Raw genomic sequence first — 20,993 nt, 5'->3', positions numbered from 1 at the left:
CATTGGCAAACATGGGAACAGTTGTACTGCCCGCTAAGTACAACAACCAGTGTGAAAACCACAGCGTTGCCTATTGTTGTAAAATGAATACCATTTGGTTGCTAGGGTTCACCAGTGCCTTCTACTTTCAAATATGTAAATTCCTCAAACTTGTTTCTTCTCATTGTTTTATACAATAGATTTTAAAGTGCTTACGGGTTTGGCAAAGAACCAATAAAAGCAGTAAAATGCACAGAGCCAATGGCAAGCCATTAACTAGGCTACTGATAAAGGGGAAAAATAATCATGGCAGTTAAGAGCAAACCAAAAATTGAGCCGCTTCTAACTTAAATCTCATTTAACTAATTGTTTGCTAGGTATGCTCCGAGTCCACTCCAAATGTCCTTCGAAATACTACTGAATTGGAATGCAGGCGTTCAGCCACCTTGCGCCAGCTAGCTACCAAAGATGAAGGAGTTTGCGTTCATCATCCAAGTAGTGCAAATTAAAGCACTTCTGCCCACTGACGCTTCCAGTAAACATAATGGGATAGAAGAAAAACGTGCACAATTCCGTTGGCGGCCGCCAGCATGATAATGCTGTGGTTGTGATGTCATGGTTGGCTTTACCATCTTCTAGTTCACTGTGAATGTCCAGCTGCATTGTACCATAAAATGGTGTCTTTGTGTGTGTCATTGTGTCTACAAAATCATTAAATCTCCCCACTGTAGGGGCCTGGCCGACATGCGAGCTCAGAAGACGTGAGTCCCGTGAGCTCCTCTTGCCGCCGAAAACATCCTGATAAGATTATCCTGCCTGGTGGGAGGCAGAGACCCGAAATTTCAAGCACAACTGGGCGAATGTCTGTAGCGGCTCCGCGGCAAGTCTCAGCTTGCAAATCCTGTGTTTTGAGGCTGTAAATCGAGAAACACTTTCAGCGCGTAAGATGCGTGAGGCGCTTCCAAGATGGCCGCCGCGACTCGTCACCTCTAGACAGAGGCCCCTGCGGTGGGAGAAAACACCTGCACCGTGTGGCAGTGGAGCTGGCCGGGCAGTTGCTGCAGCCTAGACACGGCGGACCGCTCCGAGGGAGAAGGAGTGAACCCCCCCCGTGCCTGCCTGCTGAGGAGGAGGTGTGCTGCGGACCCGGCGGGGACCTCCAGCAACACCCAGTAGGAGTGGCGGGGAAGCGGGGAGCTGCGGCCTCATATCTGCCGGTTGGGAACCGGTGCTGCCTAGCGCAACGCGAGAACCAGCGGAGAGGACTGCGGAGAGCGGTGTTGGCCGCGTATACGGAGGACTGCAGCCCTGAGAGCCGGAGCGACGGAAAACAGTAAGCGAAGCTCCCCAACCGTACTACGGTTGCATCGGCCGGTGCTCCCTCCCCTCCCTGCTGGGAGCCGGCGTCTACGGTGGCGCATCCATATGCATCCATCTGCTGACACCATCTTACGGATGACATTGGTGCCGTGATCCAAGCGGCCCTCTGCAACTCCAAAGGGGAGCTGGAACCTGGAGGAGATCCCGTGGCGTGACCTCTCTCCCCTCCCCGCACTTGAAGAACGGCTTGCAGAAGAGGACCGGAGGCTACATTGGACATAACCCCAGGCCATAACAAGTGAGTGGGGCCCCCTCCTCCTTTAGACCCTCTCGACCCCCCCCCCTGAAGAACCAACCACTGGGGGGGAGAAAATATACATAGAAAAGGGGTGATTCTTCCCCACGAGGAAGGAGGTGTGAGGCACGGAAGCACCCTCCAATCCGAGCCCGGCTAGAGCCTGGTGTAACGGCAAGGGCCTTCGTAGGGTCTTGTGACAGTGCTGGCAGTGGACTAATTATAATCTGTGGTGCAAGCCCCACCTGGCAACTGCTCCTGGCGAAACACAGGTCATAACGCACCGTATAGTGGATGAGAGACCACTAGAGGACCACTACTTCTTGGGTGAACTGTTAGAAACGCCAGAGGTCCGGACGTTCTGTGAGCGTTCTGTGAAGGCACGATAAGGGGCAACTCGCCCCAGGCGCTCAAAGTGCGCTGCCATATTAACCTACTGGAGGACGCCCTGGGACCCACAGCTCTCCATCTGACTCGCTACGGGGCTGCAACATCACACACCTGGGAGGGTCGAGCACTCGAACCGAACATAAACAATACCATCCGACCCATTGTGCCGGGCACAGCCTCCGGAAATATGGGGAAAGACAGGCAGAAGAAACCATCCACACAGAGCAGTATAGATCAGTTTGCCGTTGCTACTGCCCCGGCCACGGCGGGCCCAGCAACACGACCGAACTCCCCCACGGGGGACGGCTCTCTCTCCTTACATGACGTAATGGCGGCCATCGCCAACTCCCGATCCTCCATGGAGACTAAAATAGACAGTATTGCGGCGGATGTCTCCTTCCTGCGCCACGATTTGCAGAAGCTGACTTCCAGAACAGGAGAGGCGGAACACCGCATCTCTGAAACAGAAGACAACATTGGAGGGATCACCCGTCAACTGTCCCAAGCCTTAAGCCGCTTAAAAACCCTTGAATCAAGAGTGGATGAGGGAGAAGGGAGGTCCCGACTGTTCCTGGAGCAATGGCTCGTGGACATCTTCGAGGCCCAATTCTTTCTCAAAGTTCTTTTCAGTGGAGAGGGCTCATAGGATGCCTTCGGCCAAACCGCCCCCGGGTGCTCCGCCCCGTAGTATCATCGCCCGCCTGCTCAACTACCGAGACAGGGACGCCCTCCTGCAACTGTCACGCTCGCAAGGGTCGATCACCCATAACGGCTCCCGAATCGCCTTCTTCCCGGACTATACCCGAGAAGTGCAGCGGGCACGACAATCGTTTGAACCACTTAAGAGACAACTGGCTCAACTGAATGTGAAATACGGCCTGCTCTTCCCGGCCCAACTTAAAATTTATCATAAAGGAACCACTGTTCACTTTAACGACCCACAAGAGGCCTGGAATTGGGCAATGGCTCACAAAGAAGGCGATTGGACTGCAAGACCAAGGAGACCGAGAGGGAGACCCCGACCGGGACCGAGGCAGGCCTCCCCGAGGAGAAACCCAGACCGGGCGGGACAGGAGATCCTGGAGCCAGCGGCGGAACAAGGAGGACACTGAACAAACTGTTGTCCCTTACTCCGGGGCCAAGGAGCAGTGCTCTAACATATAGGCGTGTGCTTTCCCCGCCTCCGATGCATAACCTGTCCACCACGGAAGATGTTGACACTGGGCGCAAGAGAGGAACTCTGGGGGAAGCTCTGATCCCTCCCCTGGTCAAGCCACCTTTTTCTTCTCTCCCCCCACCCCCTTTTTCTCTCTTCCTTGCTTCTTTGGACTCTATCCAAGGGTCTGGTTTTTGAACTGACACCTTAAGTTGAAGGTTCAGCAATGTTCGGGCGACAGGTACTTCGTGTTGGGGTGGAGTATAGGGTGGGGGGGAGTTGGGAAAATTCAAAACTTTGTTTGTTATTTCAAGACTGTCACATGCTCATAGGTGAAACGAACCACTGTCCTTTGTTGAGGACGCTCTGTACCACCCCGCAGTGCACCCCCGCTCCCTTGGCAAGGGCGGGAGTTATACCGCCATCTTCCACTGCTCACTATACCCTGGAAAGCCCCATCATGCGTAATAAATGTCCCCCGCACAAACTTGTAAATCACTTATGCGACACACTAAATCTCTGAAATTCCTCACTTGGGACGTGAATGGGATGGGCTCAGGAATTAAACGGCGTCTTATCATGCAATTCTTAAATAGGCATTCCCCTGATGTGGCTCTCCTAACAGAAACCCACCTGGCCGGATCACACTGTGTCTTCTTTCGGAGAACCAACTATCGCCTTGCCTTTCATGCGGGGTACACAATGGGCTCCAGAGGCACCCTCATTCTTTTACACAAACGCATCCCATTTATCCAACAAACTGTAGAACAAGATCCCAGGGGCCGATACGTGTTCATTTTGGGAACGATCTGGGGTCAAACGGTGGCAATTGCCTCAATCTATTCTCCACCTGGGCTGGGACAGGAGTTACTGGATGACCTTACCACCCTTATAGGGAAACATCACCCGGAGGCACTAATCTTAGGGGGAGATTTCAATGACACCATGAACAATAACATTGACCGTTTCCATCTCGGGAATCGTAGCCCAGATACCCCTACCAGATTAGTCAACTTTACATCTGCACTTGGGCTCCGAGATGTATGGAGGGAGTTACACCCGGATGTTAGGGAATATTCTTTCCACTCCGGTGCCCACGGTTCTATGTCGAGACTGGATTATTTCTTCCTACCACACACCGACCTTTACAGGGCAATGTCCGCAGAGTTGCTCCCTCGAGGCATCTCGGACCACTCACCACTTGTAGTGGAAATACGTATGCAGGTTCCCCTCCCCCCTAGAACGTGGAGACTTAATAGCTACTATCTAGGGTTCCCAGAACTGATAGATCGCCTAGAGGAAGTATCTGCCGAATATTTCGAAATTAATGAGGAATCGGTAGATAACCCTGTGACTTTATGGGAGGCATATAAAACAGTGCTCAGGGGTGAGATTCTCTCTTGGACGACACAAACGGAAAACCCGGCTCCAGGAACTACTAGAGACCCAAGAGCGCCTTCGGAACAGAGCGATGGATGACGCCAAGCAGGCCCATTGGCAGGCTAAAGCAAGGGTGTACGAACTAGGGGACAAGGCGGGTAAATTGCTCGCCTGGCTGCAGAAAAGGGATGAAGGACAGCGCCATGTCCGGGAAATAGTTACACCACAGGGCAACAGCCATCACTCAGACGCTGGGATTGGTGAGGCCTTCGCAGCGTTTTACGCAAACTGGTACAGAGCCCCAACCTCTCCGCTAAACCCCTCCCTCTTAGATGCGGTAACCGTGCCGACTCTCTCGGAGCAGCAGAGGGACCATCTGGACGCGGCCTTATCGGAGGCTGAGATTTCAGAAGCGCTATCTCAACTCCAATCAGGGAAGGCACCAGGCCCGAATGGATTCCCTGTTGAAACCTGGCAAAAGCTAGGGGCAGATAAAATGGCGGCTGCCCTGCATAGAATGTTTCTCGCGGCCCGGGAACAGGGGACTCTCCCACCGAATCTCTGCAAGGCGACCATCGTGGTCATTCACAAACCTGATAAACCTCCACACAAATGTGCTTCCTATAGACCTATATCACTGATTAACGGGGAGGCTAAGGTTCTCGCTAAGCTACTAGCGAACCGATTACAACTGGTTGCACCCGCCCTGGTCCACCCGGACCAATGTGGATTTATGCCTTGCAAATCGACTCGGATGAATTTACGCCGTCTCCATCTGGCGCTGGAGAGATCCCCGATTATAGACGGACCTTTGGCCCTGTTGGCTATCGATTTCGAAAAGGCGATCGATTCCATACGATGGGGCAGCCTTTGGGAGATCATGCGCCGTATGGGATTCGGAGAAGCCTTTCTGGGCTGGGTGAAGTTACTTTATACTAACATCCAGGCTGAGGTGAAAGTAAATGGATGGTCCTCCAGATCCTTCCCTCTGGGTCGGGGTACACGGCAGGGATGCCCGCTGTCCCCCCTTCTTTTCGCCCTTGCAATCGAACCACTGGCTCTTTGGCTTCGTCAAAATACTGCCTGGACGGGGTTTAGATGGCCAGAGGGATATGATGATCGTACATCTCTCTACGCAGATGATCTCCTTGTAAATCTAGGAGACCCGCCAAGGTCCTCCCCTATAGTAACACAACTGCTCATCCCCTTTGGTGAATTCAGCGGACTCAGAATCAACTGGGATAAATCAGTTTTCTTTCCTGTAAATGGTGGAGAACAAGCAATCCCCCAGGAATGCCCGTACCGAGTGGAACGACGGGGCTTTCGATATCTGGGAATATGGATATCCGGGGACTTGACAACTTATATAGAACATAATCTCCGACCGATCACAGACCGTTTCATTATCGATGTCCAACAATGGAAACTCCTCCCCCTGACACTTATGGGAAGAGCAGCACTCTTTAAAATGATGACCCTCCCCAGATTCCTTTACATCCTTCAGAATGCCTCACTTAAAATCCCAGACCTAGAATTTCACCAAGTGGAGACACTTCTCAGAGATCTCATATGGGGGGGAGCCCAGTCACGAATCGCGCTAACTACACTACAGAGATCGGTCTGGGAGGGAGGAATAGGAGTTCCCCGTCTCCAAACTTACTATTGGGCATCACAACTGGTAGTAGTTAATGACCTTCTTCATGGAAATCGAGACTTACCTCATATACGCGCTGAGATAGCCACTATACAGAACACAGATCCGCTGTCCCTCCTCTATCAACCCCTTCCGAGAACTCCCCCACCCACAACCACAACACACCTTATCATGGTATGGAGAAAGGCACATCGATTCATTGGGTGGGAAAACAACATTACCACCGCACAACCCCTCTGGCAAAATAATAACCTAGCTGAAATCCGGAAGTTTGAGCCATGACCCAAATGGGTGAGAGCGGGAGTCATTAGAGTTGGGGATATGCTCACAGATGGGAAACTGACCCCATTTGACGACCTGCAACTACAATTTCAGATCCCAAACACGGAACGATATCCTTACATACGCCTGGCCCACGCCTTACGACCCTAGTTAACAGCAGACACACTGGTACCGGAGTACACCCCTATAGAGCGTAATATCCTCCCGGCGTATATCCCCACCAAATGCACTTCCATCCTTTATAATGCCATATCTTCCTTTGCCACCCCTGAATTGAATGAGCTGAAGGCGAAATGGGAAGCGGATGTGGGGGAAATAGATCCAGAGGACTGGATACAAGTCCTCATGCATCCCCGAGAAATCGCTATATCCTCTAGGCTCTGACTTGTGCAGCTGAAAATACTGCACCGGGTATATTACCCAGGGACGCGCCTATACGGCTGGAAACGGGCTCCAAACCCGAATTGTCTGCGATGCGGGGAGGAGGAGGGAACCTTCATTCACATCTTATGGGCATGCCCCCGGATACAAACCTTTTGGAATGCATGCTGTAGGGAACTCTCCCGAGTTCTGACCTGTACCATACCACTGGACCCGAAGGCCTTACTCCTGGGTGTGCCTGATGAAATCGAAGCTAACAATTGGGAGCGGTTGCTCCTGCATACGGCGATGGGACTGATTAAGCGCAATATAGCGCAGAAATGGGGAGCCCCTGACTCCCCGACATTGGACAAATGGAAATCGGATATGGACGCATGCGCTATGATGGAGCATAGGATCTACTTAGCACGAGGCTGTCCCAATAAGGCCTCGAAAATATGGGATAGATGGGAAGAAGCGACCTGAGAATCCCTCCTACATGCGGGGATACGTGCACTGGGTATTTAGTATTACACGCTAATATATGTACTGAGAAAGACATTTGACTTTTGGTGAGATGTGTATTACCTCTGTTGATTATTGATGACCATGACAGTCTTTGTGTTGTTTTGCTTTTGTTGATTTTTGTGATTGTTGTACTATAATAATAATAATAATAATAAAATACTTTATTAAAAAAAAAATCTCCCCACTGTAAGGGAGGCTTTTTTCCGCATAGTGTGAATCACTTGGAAGGACTCGAATTACTGCAGTTAAGGCGCAGTGAGACGGAAATATTTGCTCAGGATGACGTTCTGATTAAACAGTGAAGCCTGGTTTTTAAGCCACTCTGCAACTTAGGCACTTGACCATATAATGATGTGTTATTTATATAGTGCCTTAATCCAAAGCGCTTTACAGAGCACATATTTACATACAATATCACCCAAACGAAATTGGTACTCATTTATCGACCTAGGAAGGATGAAAGGCTGATTTGGCTTTGCTGGGATGCGAACCTGCGACCTGCAGATCACGCTCAGATCACAGCAGCGAGCGCTCAACCCGCTGAGCTATCTTACCGCCCTAAATAGCCTATATAGCTTCCGGGTACTAGTTAATACTAGTTAGTACACGTTTGTTTCGGCTCTACACGTTTGTTTCGGCTCTCAACTACAATAGTACAGTCTTATAGAATTTACCCAAAACAACCTTACAATACTTAAAGCCTTATATAAAAGTCCCAGAGTACAAACCCATTTTTAGCATGTTAAACTATTAACCCTCAGCATTAAAAAATAGCTTTATTTTGTGACTCACATTCTTGACTCAATGTGGTGGGCATCGAACATCTTTGCACGCATTGTAGTGAGACTCCTCAACTGAAGCTTTTAAGTTGAAAACTTCCATAAATCTGCCCTTCCTGTATGAAACCAAACATTTGTCTGTAACCGGGTTAAGGGGGAAAATAAGACAGCAATTGGCTTGGGGAAACCAGCTGACGCAGAGGACCAATCAAGGGAGGAAAAGGCAGACCAAGAGACCATATGGAAGAAGGACGGCGCGGCGCAGCGTGGAGGAGGATTGTAAAAAGCGTGTGCAAGGTAAAACATTGGTTGGCGGGAGAAAGTGGTACTTGCGTGTGACAGTGTGTGATAAAAGGAGAGTGTGTAGGGGAGAGTGGTTGGGAAAGGTGACTTGGGCAGTGAAAGAAGGATGGCTCTGGCAGAGTATTGGGAGGAGAGTGTTGGTGGGAGGAGTATTCAGAGAGCATAGTGGGACAGAGAGAAGAGGGAGTGTAGAGTAGTGAGCGGACAGAAAGTAGTAACCAAAAGAGTGGAGGGTAGAAGTATGAAAAGAGAGAGAGGGAGAGAGTAAAATGAAGAGCAGGAGAGGAGAAGAAAGGGAAAGGCGACCGAAAGAAGATCACGGTGAGAAATACAAAAGGCAAGAGAGGGAAGGACAAGTGAAACCTGAACAATTGGAACCTGGACAATTATGGCATTTCAAAGTCATCTACACAGTCATTATGGCCCCGCATCACACAAAGCAATCCCTAGACAACAATGGCAGAACATACCAGACACACATAGTCCGGAAAAATAAAATGCTTGTCTGGTGACACTGCTACTCCTGGACACTGTAACAGAGCCGCCTGGACACCATGTTCAAGTTCAAGTTCAAGTTCAAGTTCAATTTTTTTATTTCGCCAATATTTACAAGTTGCACCATCTTAAAGTAAACCAGCATCTTCCTAACCCCAAAATTTACTAGGATGGTTGTTCTCCTCAGTCTTGACTGGGCCTCTTTGTCTCTGGGAGGTCCCACAAGCTCCTCCTCGGTCACCTCTGGGATCCTGGGCTACTCAGGTTCTTATCAATCTCGAATGTCCTTCCCATTTCTTCTACAGTTCAAAGAGGTTAGTCGCCCCTTTCAGTTCTATGGGTGTTGCGGGCTTTAGGGTTTCCCAAACATTTCTTCAAAGGACTATCTAGTTACGGACTTTCAGGCGTCCTGTACTCCAAGACCAACTCTACAGAGAAGTCTTGGCAGCAGATGGGTCGGCTGGAGTAGCCGACAGAGAGAGATGGAGAGGTATTTCTTTAGGCCTGTTAAATCCAGTGTCCCTCCTGCCTCTACCCAGTTTGCCTACCTGATCGTATTAAATTCACCCTGGCCAAAGGTAGGGTGATGTAATGCCCATGGCAGCTATGGTAATTGTACTTCCGATCCTCAGAAAGGATATTGCCAGGTGCACATTTTATAGGCCACTTATTAATTTACACAATAAAATGGCACAGTTTCCAGATCCTAGATTACAGAGTGCAATGGGAATTCTAATACATCCATATCTGTGCCGGTAAACAGACCCACCACACAACCTGCACAGGCTTTTTTCCGCGATTGTGGATGATGACCTGGACATTCCTGCAGTGTTGGCCCTGCTCTACAAAGAGAAGGCTTTTGGTTCAGTGTCATAGCCGACAGTCAGGACAGGCACTTCCGTCTGCAGGCTGGTTGAGCTGCTGTATATTTTCTCTGCAGCCACAGTAGTGCAAAAAGGGGGGGCGGTGTTGGGGTTTTATACAATTTGAAGGCGGCATGAGGCAGCTCAGTACAGTGTGGAGCGTTCGCAATAACACAGAAGAGGCAGAATTGAATGCAAGGATGTGGAAGGAGGAGACGGATATAAAGGTGGCATTCTTTTGGCTATAGATTTTATTGATGTTAAAATTAAAGAGAAAACCCTAACTTTCCCTATCTTCTAAGAGGGGTTTCGCCGCTTCAACCAAAAACACTAAGGAGTCTGTTAGGGTGTCCAGAAAACAACCACTGTGCCAGAAATGTTTTTCTTTCTCTTACACTTATAACTAAACTAAAATATTGTGAGTCTTCTTGATGCAGAAGAATGGCTTCCGTCTTCTGGAGACCAGGTTCTGGTTCCAGCGAAACAAGTGACTGTTCCCAGAGGGAATGGCTCCCTTCCCCAGGTCCCAATCCTTTTCCAAGGTGAAAACAAAGGTCCATGTAAAAAGTCTTAAAGAGGACTAAACGTTATTGGTTCAACTCAAAGTTCAAAGGTCCAGAATATCAGCATTCCTTATTGACCAGGATAACTTGTTGGATCCCTGGAGAACTCTCCTTCTCTAAGTGTTCTGCTTCTATACCAAGGGGTAAGACTCTCTACCCTGGATCTTATTCAGACTTCCTTCTCTGTGGTGTCTGTTGCGCAACACCAGATGCAGTGTCTTTTCAGCACCAGGGAAAATGCTCTTTTTCCCCTGGTTCTTTCGAAACTGCGCACAATACCAGAGGAAATTACTCCCTTTCCTCTGGCTTCTGTTCCAGCTTCTCGCAACACCCGGGGGAATTACTCCCTTCCTCTCTCAGGTTTCTCACAATGCCAGAGGAAAGGACTTCTTTGGCCTTTCTCTATCGTAACACCAGGGGGTAGGATGCCCTAACCCTGGTCTTTCTCCGGTTTCTATACTGTGGGTGTAGTGAATCTGGTTAACTATCCTGCCAGGTAGTGTTACTGCCCATATACTAGTTTTACCTTCTTTTCTTTATTTGGGGTCCCAGACCCTTACTTCAGGTGCAATTATTCTTTCACAGTCTGTTTCACAGGCTCTCTTAGCCCAATCCTCTAGGGTACTTCCACTCTTCCTCATAGGGCTCCAAGCCCTTCTTCTGTTTCCATCAGCTAGCCCGGCAAGTCCCTACCTTCAGGGAACTTCCGTTCAGGCTCTGGATGATCCCAGGACTCTCTTCCATCCGACACTCTGTGTGGTCCGCTCCAGCTACGGCGTCTTTGTAGCTGTGGTTCCCCGCTGGCTTGCCTTCCAGACGTGGACCGCATGTTCCCGGCTCTTCAGTCGGTGTCTGCAGCTTGCTTCCATTCAGGAGAAGGGTCCTTCATCTTCTGACCCCTTTTCAGAGGCTTCAACTTCTCGCCTCGTGTCTCGGTTCCCCGGGTTTCCCTTCATCAACCTGCTTGTGGCTCCTCGAGGGAGGGCTGAACCCCATCTTCAGTCCCTCTCCTTTTTTATGTATTAGTGGCATAGTCACTTGTAGAAAGAAATCTGTGAGAAAGGATTGAATCCAATGCAGTGTCTTTGACACCCATGTACAATAGTCAATTCAACAGGATCGAAGAGCTAACAGTAATAAATGCTGCTGAGAGGTGCAGCAGCACTAAGGCTGCTCAACCTGTCAATTTGTGCTCCCATCTAAGGTCGTCTAGGACAATAGTGATCACAAACTCTGCACTATAGTGGGTGTGAAACCATGCCTAAACTGCCTCCAATTTTCAGTATTCCAGCACAAAGTGTTGCAGCTGTTGTGTGACTGATTTATTCAATAGTTTATCTACAAATGGTGGATCGAATATGGGCCTTAGATTGACCGGTCGTTTGTATTAATTGAAGACTTCTAATTTTCTATCTTCAGGAACAATGCACTTTACTTATGTGTTGTTTACTAACAAGCAAAACGTCTTTGAACTAGGTTTTAAACCATCAGAAATGCTTGCAACAACACAACTAAGCTTCAGCCTTTGCATTTAAACTGAAATTGAGAGCTTTATAATGTACCACAAAGAAATGACAAAACTTATGTAGATTCAAGGATTTTCATTCTGGATTATGTATAATGTATACCTCTGTGATCCACAATGGGTTTGAAGGCTTGAAGGATTTTCGGCATAGAAACTCCCATATCCAGCTCAGTTAAAGTCAGCTCATTCATGAAATATGGCAGCTAGAAGGGATGTTGAAAAGAATAAGTTCGATTATTCTAGACTCCCAGCATAAATGCCATATTCAAATATTGACTAAATGTGTACAGGTAAGTTTGAATTTTACTTTGCATGTTACTAAATGTTTGAATTTAAAAGGTGACAATAAGAAACTGAACAGAAGAAAAAGTTACTTACCTCCAGTAACATAAGTGCAAATGGTTACTTATTTTCCTCATGTAAAGAGCCCATCTTTAAAATTATTCTTAGCTGCCAGGGAGCAACTGGAGAAATATTGTCCAGAGTGCTAATGTATGCCGTAAGGTGTCATACGGATGCCTGAAGCCACCAATCAGAAGCAAAGATCCTGGAAGTTGACATACTAATTTCCTTGGTTTCACAGCTACCACGTAGAACCATTACATTCTGAGGTAACTGGATGAGGTGTCAGAGTGTTAAGAATTTGCTTGGGAAACAAGTTTCCACCAAAATCTACAATGTCAAAGGCCAGTAACATTGTGGCAATAAGATCCGAGGCGGCGGGCCAATACCGCCCCAGGTAATGCCCAGGGCCGTAGTTATACAAAGCCCCGGGCATTACCTGCGGCGGTATTGGCCCGCCGCCGAGGGTCTTATTGCCATTGGCACCCCGGCCCGTTGGATCGGGGTGCTAATGGCATTTTTTTTCCTTTTTCGCCACGTTTCGAAACAGAAAAAAAAATGAAAAAAAATGACCGCCGGGAAAGGGAAAACTGAGTCCGTTTTCCCTTTCCATGGCAGCCATCGGGAGTGGACGCGCTGGGAACACTCCGCAAAAAAAAAAGAAGCAGAAGGTAAGTGGGGTTGGGAGGATGGATGGGAGGGAGGGGAAGAAAAAAAAAAAAAACCTACCTGCGTCCCCCGCTGGGGGACGATGGAAGCCTCCAGCCATGTGGAGGTGCGGAGCGGGGATGGCCCGCTCCGAGTCTCCACACTGCTGGAGCCTGCTATCGTTGCCCAGCGGGGACGCAGGAGCAAAAAGTTAAGTGGGGTAGGGAGGAGGGTGGGAGGGAAGGAAAAAGAAAAAGCTTACCCGAGTCCCCGGCGGGGGGCGAAGGCAGCTTCTCAGTCGTGGGGAGGCTCGGAGCGGGGGTGGCCCCGCTTTGAGCCTCCTCATTGGCTGAGGGGCTTCCACGCCCCCGCCGAGGACAAGGCGGCTGGAATCCCAGCCGAGAATCGAAGGATTCTCGGCCGGGTAATGACCCGGCAAGAGCCAATCAGAATGCTTGTTGCATTCTGATTGTCTCTCGCCGGGTACTAATGTCTCATAACGGGCATCATTTCTTTTGCAGTCTATCATTAGAATGTTTTCCCCAGGAATTCCTAGGAACCATAACATTAAACACTAGAATGTGCTACCCAAAGACAGGCGTACCCCAGGCAGGTCCCTCATGAATGTAGTTGGCCCTGCTCTTCTTCTATTGAAATGAGCAACAATTCCCTCAGCGGGACAGTGGAGATGGTCTGGCGTACATTTGCTTCATCATAATAAGCTGCAAAACAAGTCACTATCTATTAATATATCATTTTTAGAAATATTGAAAATGCAAATAAAATATTTAAAAAAGACAGAGGATACAATACTTGTGATACAAGTGCAGATCACATAACACTAGACAATATGTTATCTCCATTCACTCCCCCTCCCTCCTCGAATACGGACAGAAAAACAAACATAACATAAATGCCTTTTAATCCCTTTGCTGGGCCAGTTCTACAGGGTATCTAAGGAATACAGAAGGATAGAGCGATTTTCTTTATAATACTGCCTAACCCATGTCTAAAACTAGATTGCGCTGGTGTACCGCTTATCTAAAAGGGACATTATAAGGAAATTAAATATTGATTATTGGACAAAAATTCTTTCAACATTTGACCTTGTCCTTCCTCGACCACCCTCTTCCATATGAATTAATGTGTTGGAAGAGAAAAGATGTTAAAAAAAGAACGCCTAAGGCATGTGATCAGTAGTCTATTGTGGGTACATAGGAAACTGACCTTGCCGGCGGCGAGTCTATACATCGTACAGGCGCTCAGATTTTACTTGTGCAGGATTAACGCCGGGAAGAAACAAATTGCCAACAGAGGACGATATCGAACCCATAGAACATGAAGATGCCTGTGCAAGTAATCATTACTTCCACAAACATTGACCCCAGTTGGAGCCATCGTAAGGTTCCCTCACGAGCTTCTCCAGTCCATGGCATTTGAAGAGTGGTACAGTATAATCCACTCAAAGTATTTCTGGTCCCTACATGACGATTGTACCAGATTTCTAACTAAGACTGTCCCGATGAAAGTGGCTTTATCAACATCTGTTCCACTGAAACCGGTAGACGGTGGTTGCTACATTTAGGAGGCTAAAATTGACCTACCTATATTTTGAGCAATCTTTTACTCTCCCCACTCCCTGCTAAGACAAATTACTATAAAACAGAGAGTGAGGATTTGTTGTATGTCTTCTCCCCATTCCCATTAGGTGTTGTCTTTCTCTAGACACACCTTTTCGGATAGGTTTTCTTTCTTTGTGCGTTTTAACCCAAGTTTTCCTAGGGTTAATCAGATAATCTATGGGCTATTAAATCACTATCTACCCACAATAGACTACTGATCACATGCCTTAGGTGTTCTTTTTTAACATCTTTTATCTTCCTACACATTTATTCATATGGAAGAGGGTGGTCGAGGAGGGACAAGATCGAATGTTTAAATATTGATTATTGGACAAAAATTCTTTCATTTCCTTATACTGTCCCGTTTAGATAAGCGGTACACCAGCGCAATCAAGTTTTAGACACGGGTTAGGCAGTATCAGAAAGTAAATCGCTCTGTCCTGTCTTCCTTTGATACCTTGTCCACTCAGACCACCTTGAGACTGTAAAACTCTGTGCTGTAGATAAATTATACACAGATGTGTTTTGCCCTTGTGTTGTGTTAAATTACTGAATAGTTAGGGCATTTCCCTGTTGACTTGCAATTCAGTGCCCCAATGTTACTCTTACGTCCTGTACTGCATGGACGTCCCTCGTGAGGGACAGGAGACGGAACCTTTTTCACCAGAAAAATCTTCTTCCCCTCTAAATTTAGAGGTGCGCGGAGGCGCGGCCCTGGGAGCATGCGTGGCCTGACTCCGCCCTCCGGCGCCACACCTCAGTCCCCTTTTCCACGTCGACAGGAACGGGCCGAATTCACCAGCGCTCCTGGGTTAGGCTTCTGCCATGTAATTCCACGTGCTGATTCTTTCTCCATTTCTTCTTTTGTCTTTGTTCAATAGATACTCTGTCCTCAGAGGCCACAGCTCCTCTCCGGGCGCAGATGGACTTCGACAAGGTTCAGCAGGAGTCCATCCTGCAATGGGACCTTCCCCAACTTCAGACCCCCACGCCCTCTGCCTATGTTGCCTTGGCCCAGACCACGGTTGGCAAGCCTGTTCGGCGTGCGGTTCGCGGTCCTCAAAAGCGCTGAAAAACATACTAGCCAGGTGGAGGGAGCTTTTTCAGCGGTCTCCCGAGGATCTCAAGAGTTTTGTGAAACATTGATCCAGGCCTGAGGTAGAGCCTATATTTTCATCCGCACCTCGCAAGGGAGACTCCTTCCCAGGGACTCTCCTACGCGGGAGGGATCGGTCTGGTCCTTATACCAACACACGCACCAAGGCTGTTACAGCTACCGGCCTCTGGGCTGAGGGGTCCTCGGATCCTCCCGGTGCCAAGGTGGAGGGGCCGCTAGGCTAGGCTCTTACGGGCTTGTACCGGCATCATGGCCGAGGATCTACGCCCGGTTACCAGCAGCACATCCGAGGGGGCGCCTGAACGCAGCTCTAACGATCCCTGGGTCGAGGTGGATACACCTACCGGGAACGGGCCAGAGGAGCAGGGCAAGTCGCACGCCGCTCACATAAGAGACTTGGCAGAGGCTCGGACCAACGAGCCGAGCAACACGTCGCAGCCATGTGGTAGGCAGCTCAACAAAATGGCTGACGTGCCAGAAAAGGACACCTGTTCGACGCCTCTGCAGGACTTCGGTCAAGAACGAGTATCGAGGTGGTACTGGCATCAACCAGGTACGTGGCCTACAGCCTACCTGTCTTATGCGCAAGGCTGTTTTCCCTTGCGTCCGTATGTTCAGGGTCGGCAGCAGCCTCAGATGCCTCTAGCTAGCTCGTCAGTGCCCTCCTCCTCCTCTTCGACCAGCGAGGACCGGATCTTTGAGAGGGTCCTGGGCCTCATGAAGTCTCCAAATATGGGGGCAATCATCAAGGACGCAGTCAGGGAAGTCCTTCCCGTTATGCTACCAGCACCACAGACGCCTCCGCCAATGCCTCTGAGCCCGGCACAGCCGCCTCCTCCTCCTCCTCCTCTTTCTCAGCCTCCGGCGGCAGTCCTTGTGCCCCAGCCTCCAGATACCACTCCTCCACAGGATCCCCAGACCCTCTGGATACTGATGAGGAGGAGGATCCTGACACGCCATCATCAGCCAGGACCTTCCACGAAAGTCTCTCGGGCCTGGCGGAATACCTGGGCCTCCCCCAGCCCCAGGTAGTACAACCGGCAGAGGGCGTCCTCGTCGAAAGTCCTCACGAGGCTGCCAGAACGGGAATTCCAATACAGACCGACGTGGTGTCCCTTGCCAAGAAGGTTTGGCTCAAACCCCACTCTGCCCAGCCAGTCAACCACCGCCTGGACGCCAAGTACAGGCAGATGGTGGGGGGGATACAGTCTTGCTCTCCTCCCATCCTCAGCCACACTCCTCGGTGATCGCTGCATCATCACTGTACTCCAAGCCTCAGTTGTCCTCGTTTTCATCATCCACGGCGCTGTTAGGCAAGGAGGAGAAAACCTTGGAGGCATACGGTAAGAAGCTGTATTCCAATGCTTCCTTTCACCTGCGACAGGCAAACGCAGACGCCATGCTGGCAGCCGCTAACCAGAGATTATGGTGGGAAATTACCGACTTCCTCCAGGAATTCCCCACCCACAGCCAAACACGTTTCAAGGCGGGGCTAGCCGAAGCCAAGCTCGTGGCTCAGGATATCATGGAGTCCACTCTGGCACACATTGATACCTCTCGACGTGCCATCTGTATTGCCACGGACATGAGAAGGATGGCCTGGCTATGGGCAACCAAGTTCAACCCGGATGTCCAGGAACATATTCTAGACCTGGCCTTCGAGGGCAGTGAACTCTTCTTTCACTCCAACACAGACGGAGAGCTGGAGAAGAAGAAGAATAGCTCTCAGACGACTAAGTCTTTATCCATTCTGACAAAGACCACGCCCAAAGCGTACTCCCAGTCTCAGCAACACTCGGATAAGGGTCGCTCCTCTGGAGGCTTCCGCGGCTTCCAGGAACGGAGGTCTAGTCAGCCGGAACGCTCGCTGACCCCTAGTCGGTGCAAGCATCAAAAAGGGGGGGGGTCAAGGGCTTTTTCCAGTCCCCCTCCTCCGCCTCTGCCTCCGAGTATAAGAAGTCATGACAGACCCTCTCGGGTCCACGTGTTGCCAGTGGGGGGCAGGCTTGCTCTTCACGCACACATGGCGACAGAACTTTGCGGACCCCTGGATTCTGTCAGTAGTATCCTCGGGGTACTGTTTACCTATTCCTGTCTCTCCTCCCTCCTCCCCTCCTCCTCCTCTTCCGCAAGCTGGGACAGCCACTCTTTTGGCGGAGATTCGGTCGCTTGTCCTGAGCCAGGCCGTGGAAGAAGTCCCAGCCTCCCAGCGAGGATCGTGCTTTTACTCTAGAATCTTTGCCATTCAAAAAAAGAACCAGGCGGACCTGAGAGTTGTACTGGACCTTTCCACCCTCAACCTCTCCAGAGGTTCAAGATGGTGATGCCAGCTTTTATTGCAGATACATTATGCAGGGGAGACTGGATGTGCTCCCTGGATCTGAAGGACGCCTATCTGCACGTCCCAATCTGGCAACCCCATTGTTCTTTCCTCTGGTTCAGGATCATGGGTTGCCATTTTCAGTACAAGGTACTCCCTTTTGGCCTCAACTCGGCCCCCAGGGTCTTTACCAGACTCATGAATGCAGTGGCAGCCCTACTCCGGGCTCAGGGCCTCCATATATACCCCTACCTAGACAACTGGCTCGTCAGGGTTACATCTCAGGAAGCAGTTCACCACTCCTTCCATGCGCTGATGCACACGCTACAAGACCTGGGATTTACGCTCAATCTCAAGAAGTCACAGCTACAACCCACGCAGTCTTTGACTTTCCAGGGCCTCATCTGGGACACGCGCTCCGAGAGTGTCTTCCCCTCGGAGAACAAGATCTCGGCCATAAGGAGGGCCACGTCCCACTTTCTCAGCGGAAGCGCTACTTCGGCTTGGTGGTACCAGCATCTCCTGGGTCTGTTTGCAGCGGTACTATTGGCCATCCCCCACACAGGAATCAAGATGAGGAGGATTCAACTCTACTTTGCAGCGTTGTGGAACCAGGAGAGGGGCTTGCAGGCCCAAATTATCAAGATCCCCATCTCTCTCCACCCGGACCTCACATGGTGGTCCAGGGACTGCAACCTGCGGACGGGAAAGCCCTTCAGGTCCCTCCCCCCCTTTCCCACAGGCGGCGATTACCACAGACTTCTCCCATCGAGGGCTGGGGAGCCACCCTGGAGGATCTCTCGGTCCACGGCATGTGGACCCATCAAGAACAAAAATACCACATCAATTGGCTGGAACTGAACGCCATCTGGTTAGCGCTCAGAGCCTTCCTCCCACGTCTCAAGGGAAGGGTTGTCCTCACCCAGACAGGTGACTCGACCAGTATGTACTACACCAACAAGCAAGGGGGGGTCCAGGTCCCCTTCTCTGTGCAGGCTGGCGATCAACATGTGGGAATGGGCCTTGGAGAATGAGATTTTCCTCTTGGCAGTCCTCCTTCTGGGGGAATCCAACCTGGAAGCGGACAGGCTCAGCAGGTTGGGAGCAGACAACTACGAGTGGCAGCTGAACGACCTTGTTGCACAGGAGATCTTCCGCAGATGGGGCCTCCCCCACGGGGGATCTCTTTGCCACCAGGCACAACAAGAAGTGCCCCCATTTCGCTTCCTGGCAAGGGCAGGGCCTAGGCTCCCTGGGCGACGCCTTATGGATCCAGTGGAACGGCATGTCAGCCTACGCCTTCCCGCCCACTCCACTGATTCACAGAGTGCTTTGCAAGTTCAAGGAGTCTCACCAGCTCAACGTCATTCTAATAGCTCTGTGGTGGCCAGCCAGGCCATGGTTCTCGGAGCGGCTCAGCCTCTCGGAGGTCCCTCCAATCCACCTCCCGACGGGCCCAGCACATCTTCTGACACAGCAGGGGTGTCATGACCCTTGCCCCTGGCCCTCACTGGCAAGTCAGCCTTCCAGTTAGGGCCAGGTCAAAGGCCTTAAAACCTCATCCAAGACTCTCTTAGAGTCAGTCCTGACGCCTTTGGCGCCAGGCTCATAACCATCATGAAGACCAACATTAGAATGGGACTATTTACTTGGGACTATTTAACGTGGGGGGTTCAGCCAACATGGAGGCACATACAAGGAACTGAGCTATGCAGTCTAGTCTTTTGGGTGTGGCAGGCCTGGGACTACTTTACCTGGACTACTTTGGGTGTGGCAGGCCTGGAAATATTTTACCTGGACTACTTTACCTGAGACTATTTAAACCACACCCAAACAGCAGAACATGCTTTGCGTTATTCTGCAGTGGGCAGCGTAACGCTCACTGTGTCCAGTTCTTTAATGCCAGTTTACCTGAAACCAAGGTCCTGCAGAGAGAGAGAGAACACTACGAAACTTACCTGGAACAGTATCCTGTCTTCAATCCATCGCCGACTTCATTTCCATTCACCTGAAGGTACGAACTCCATCATCCGGCACCGCGTGTATCCTGGAATACCAATCTGGAAAGAGGAGAAAGAAAGACAGCATTAGTAATCGTTTACTCACGTTCCCTCCCGAATGAAGAAAGCCACACAATTCTTACCTGGGTAGTCATCTCCTGGTCAGTATCATTGGTGGAACATTAAGGCGCTCGGCGAGGAACATCGCAACCTGCAAGGAGAGAAAAGACCCAGGTTAGCAATATAAAAGACGAAACAGCGCAGCGCATCGCGCATTACTCACCGGACAGCATTGCGCACACCGCGCTTTCGCCTACCGGCCCATGCTCATCTTCAAACTGCATGACAACACCAAAATACCTTTCCATACCTAAAAGGAAAGAAGCAAGACATTATTATTCGAACTAAGAGGAACATAAGAACTGCATATAAAGACTGCAAAGCAGCAAACCTACAGAGTTGCAGCAGGCCTGGATTCCCACAGGGGGGATTGCACCAGTGAAGTAACTTGGTCGCTGCTCGCCCCCCACATCTATGCGCCCCTGCCACGAGGAGCAGGACGGAGAATCCACCTTTGACAATATTAAGGTGAGGAGAGGGCCCAAGAGGGAGGAAGGAGGTAAGGGCAAGGGAGGTGGGAAAACGAAGACAATCTGGTATTGAATCCAGCTCTCCTATAATGCAGACCCATCTTTAACCAGAGGCCTTACCAAGGGACCAGGAGAGGGTTCGAGAGTGCAAATCATCCAACCAGGGCTGGGTGGCGTCCCCGTGGATACCAGGTGAGCGTAACAAGGGGGGCAAGGTCGTCCACCCCGCCCCTCAGAAGCTGGCCCTCACAGCATGGTTCCTGAGCAGGTGATGCTCAGCCACCTCAAGCCAATCAGGAAATCATACAGGGGGCTAGAAGCAAGTCTACCAGAGCCCAGTATAAAAGTAAATGGACCAGGTTCTGCCACTTGGCCCACTCCAGGATATCGACCCGCTGGCTTGTTCATTGGACGACGTACTGTCATTCTCGGCGCACCTCGCCAACTCTGACGTGCAGGTGGACACCTGCCGCATATACCTC

The 20,993-nt window shown here is 50.2% G+C and overlaps 1 protein-coding gene across 2 annotated transcripts in view; it reads right to left on the bottom strand.

Moving 5' to 3' along the window:
- Window positions 1-20,993, bottom strand: part of TEX2 (testis expressed 2) — a 1,181,730-nt gene that overhangs the window by 389,892 nt on the left and 770,845 nt on the right. For both annotated transcript variants that reach the window (XM_069654999.1, XM_069655000.1), the window contains exon 7: window positions 11,976-12,075. In XM_069654999.1, the coding sequence (XP_069511100.1) occupies window positions 11,976-12,075 (100 nt within the window). The remainder of the gene's footprint in view (window positions 1-11,975; window positions 12,076-20,993) is intronic.

Source organism: Ambystoma mexicanum, chromosome 3q, assembly GCF_040938575.1.
Source record: "Ambystoma mexicanum isolate Mex_15411 chromosome 3q, UKY_AmexF1_1, whole genome shotgun sequence".
NCBI lineage: Eukaryota > Metazoa > Chordata > Amphibia > Caudata > Ambystomatidae > Ambystoma > Ambystoma mexicanum.
Note: the sequence above shows the minus strand (reverse complement) of the source record. Positions and strands in the feature narration are given on the sequence as shown.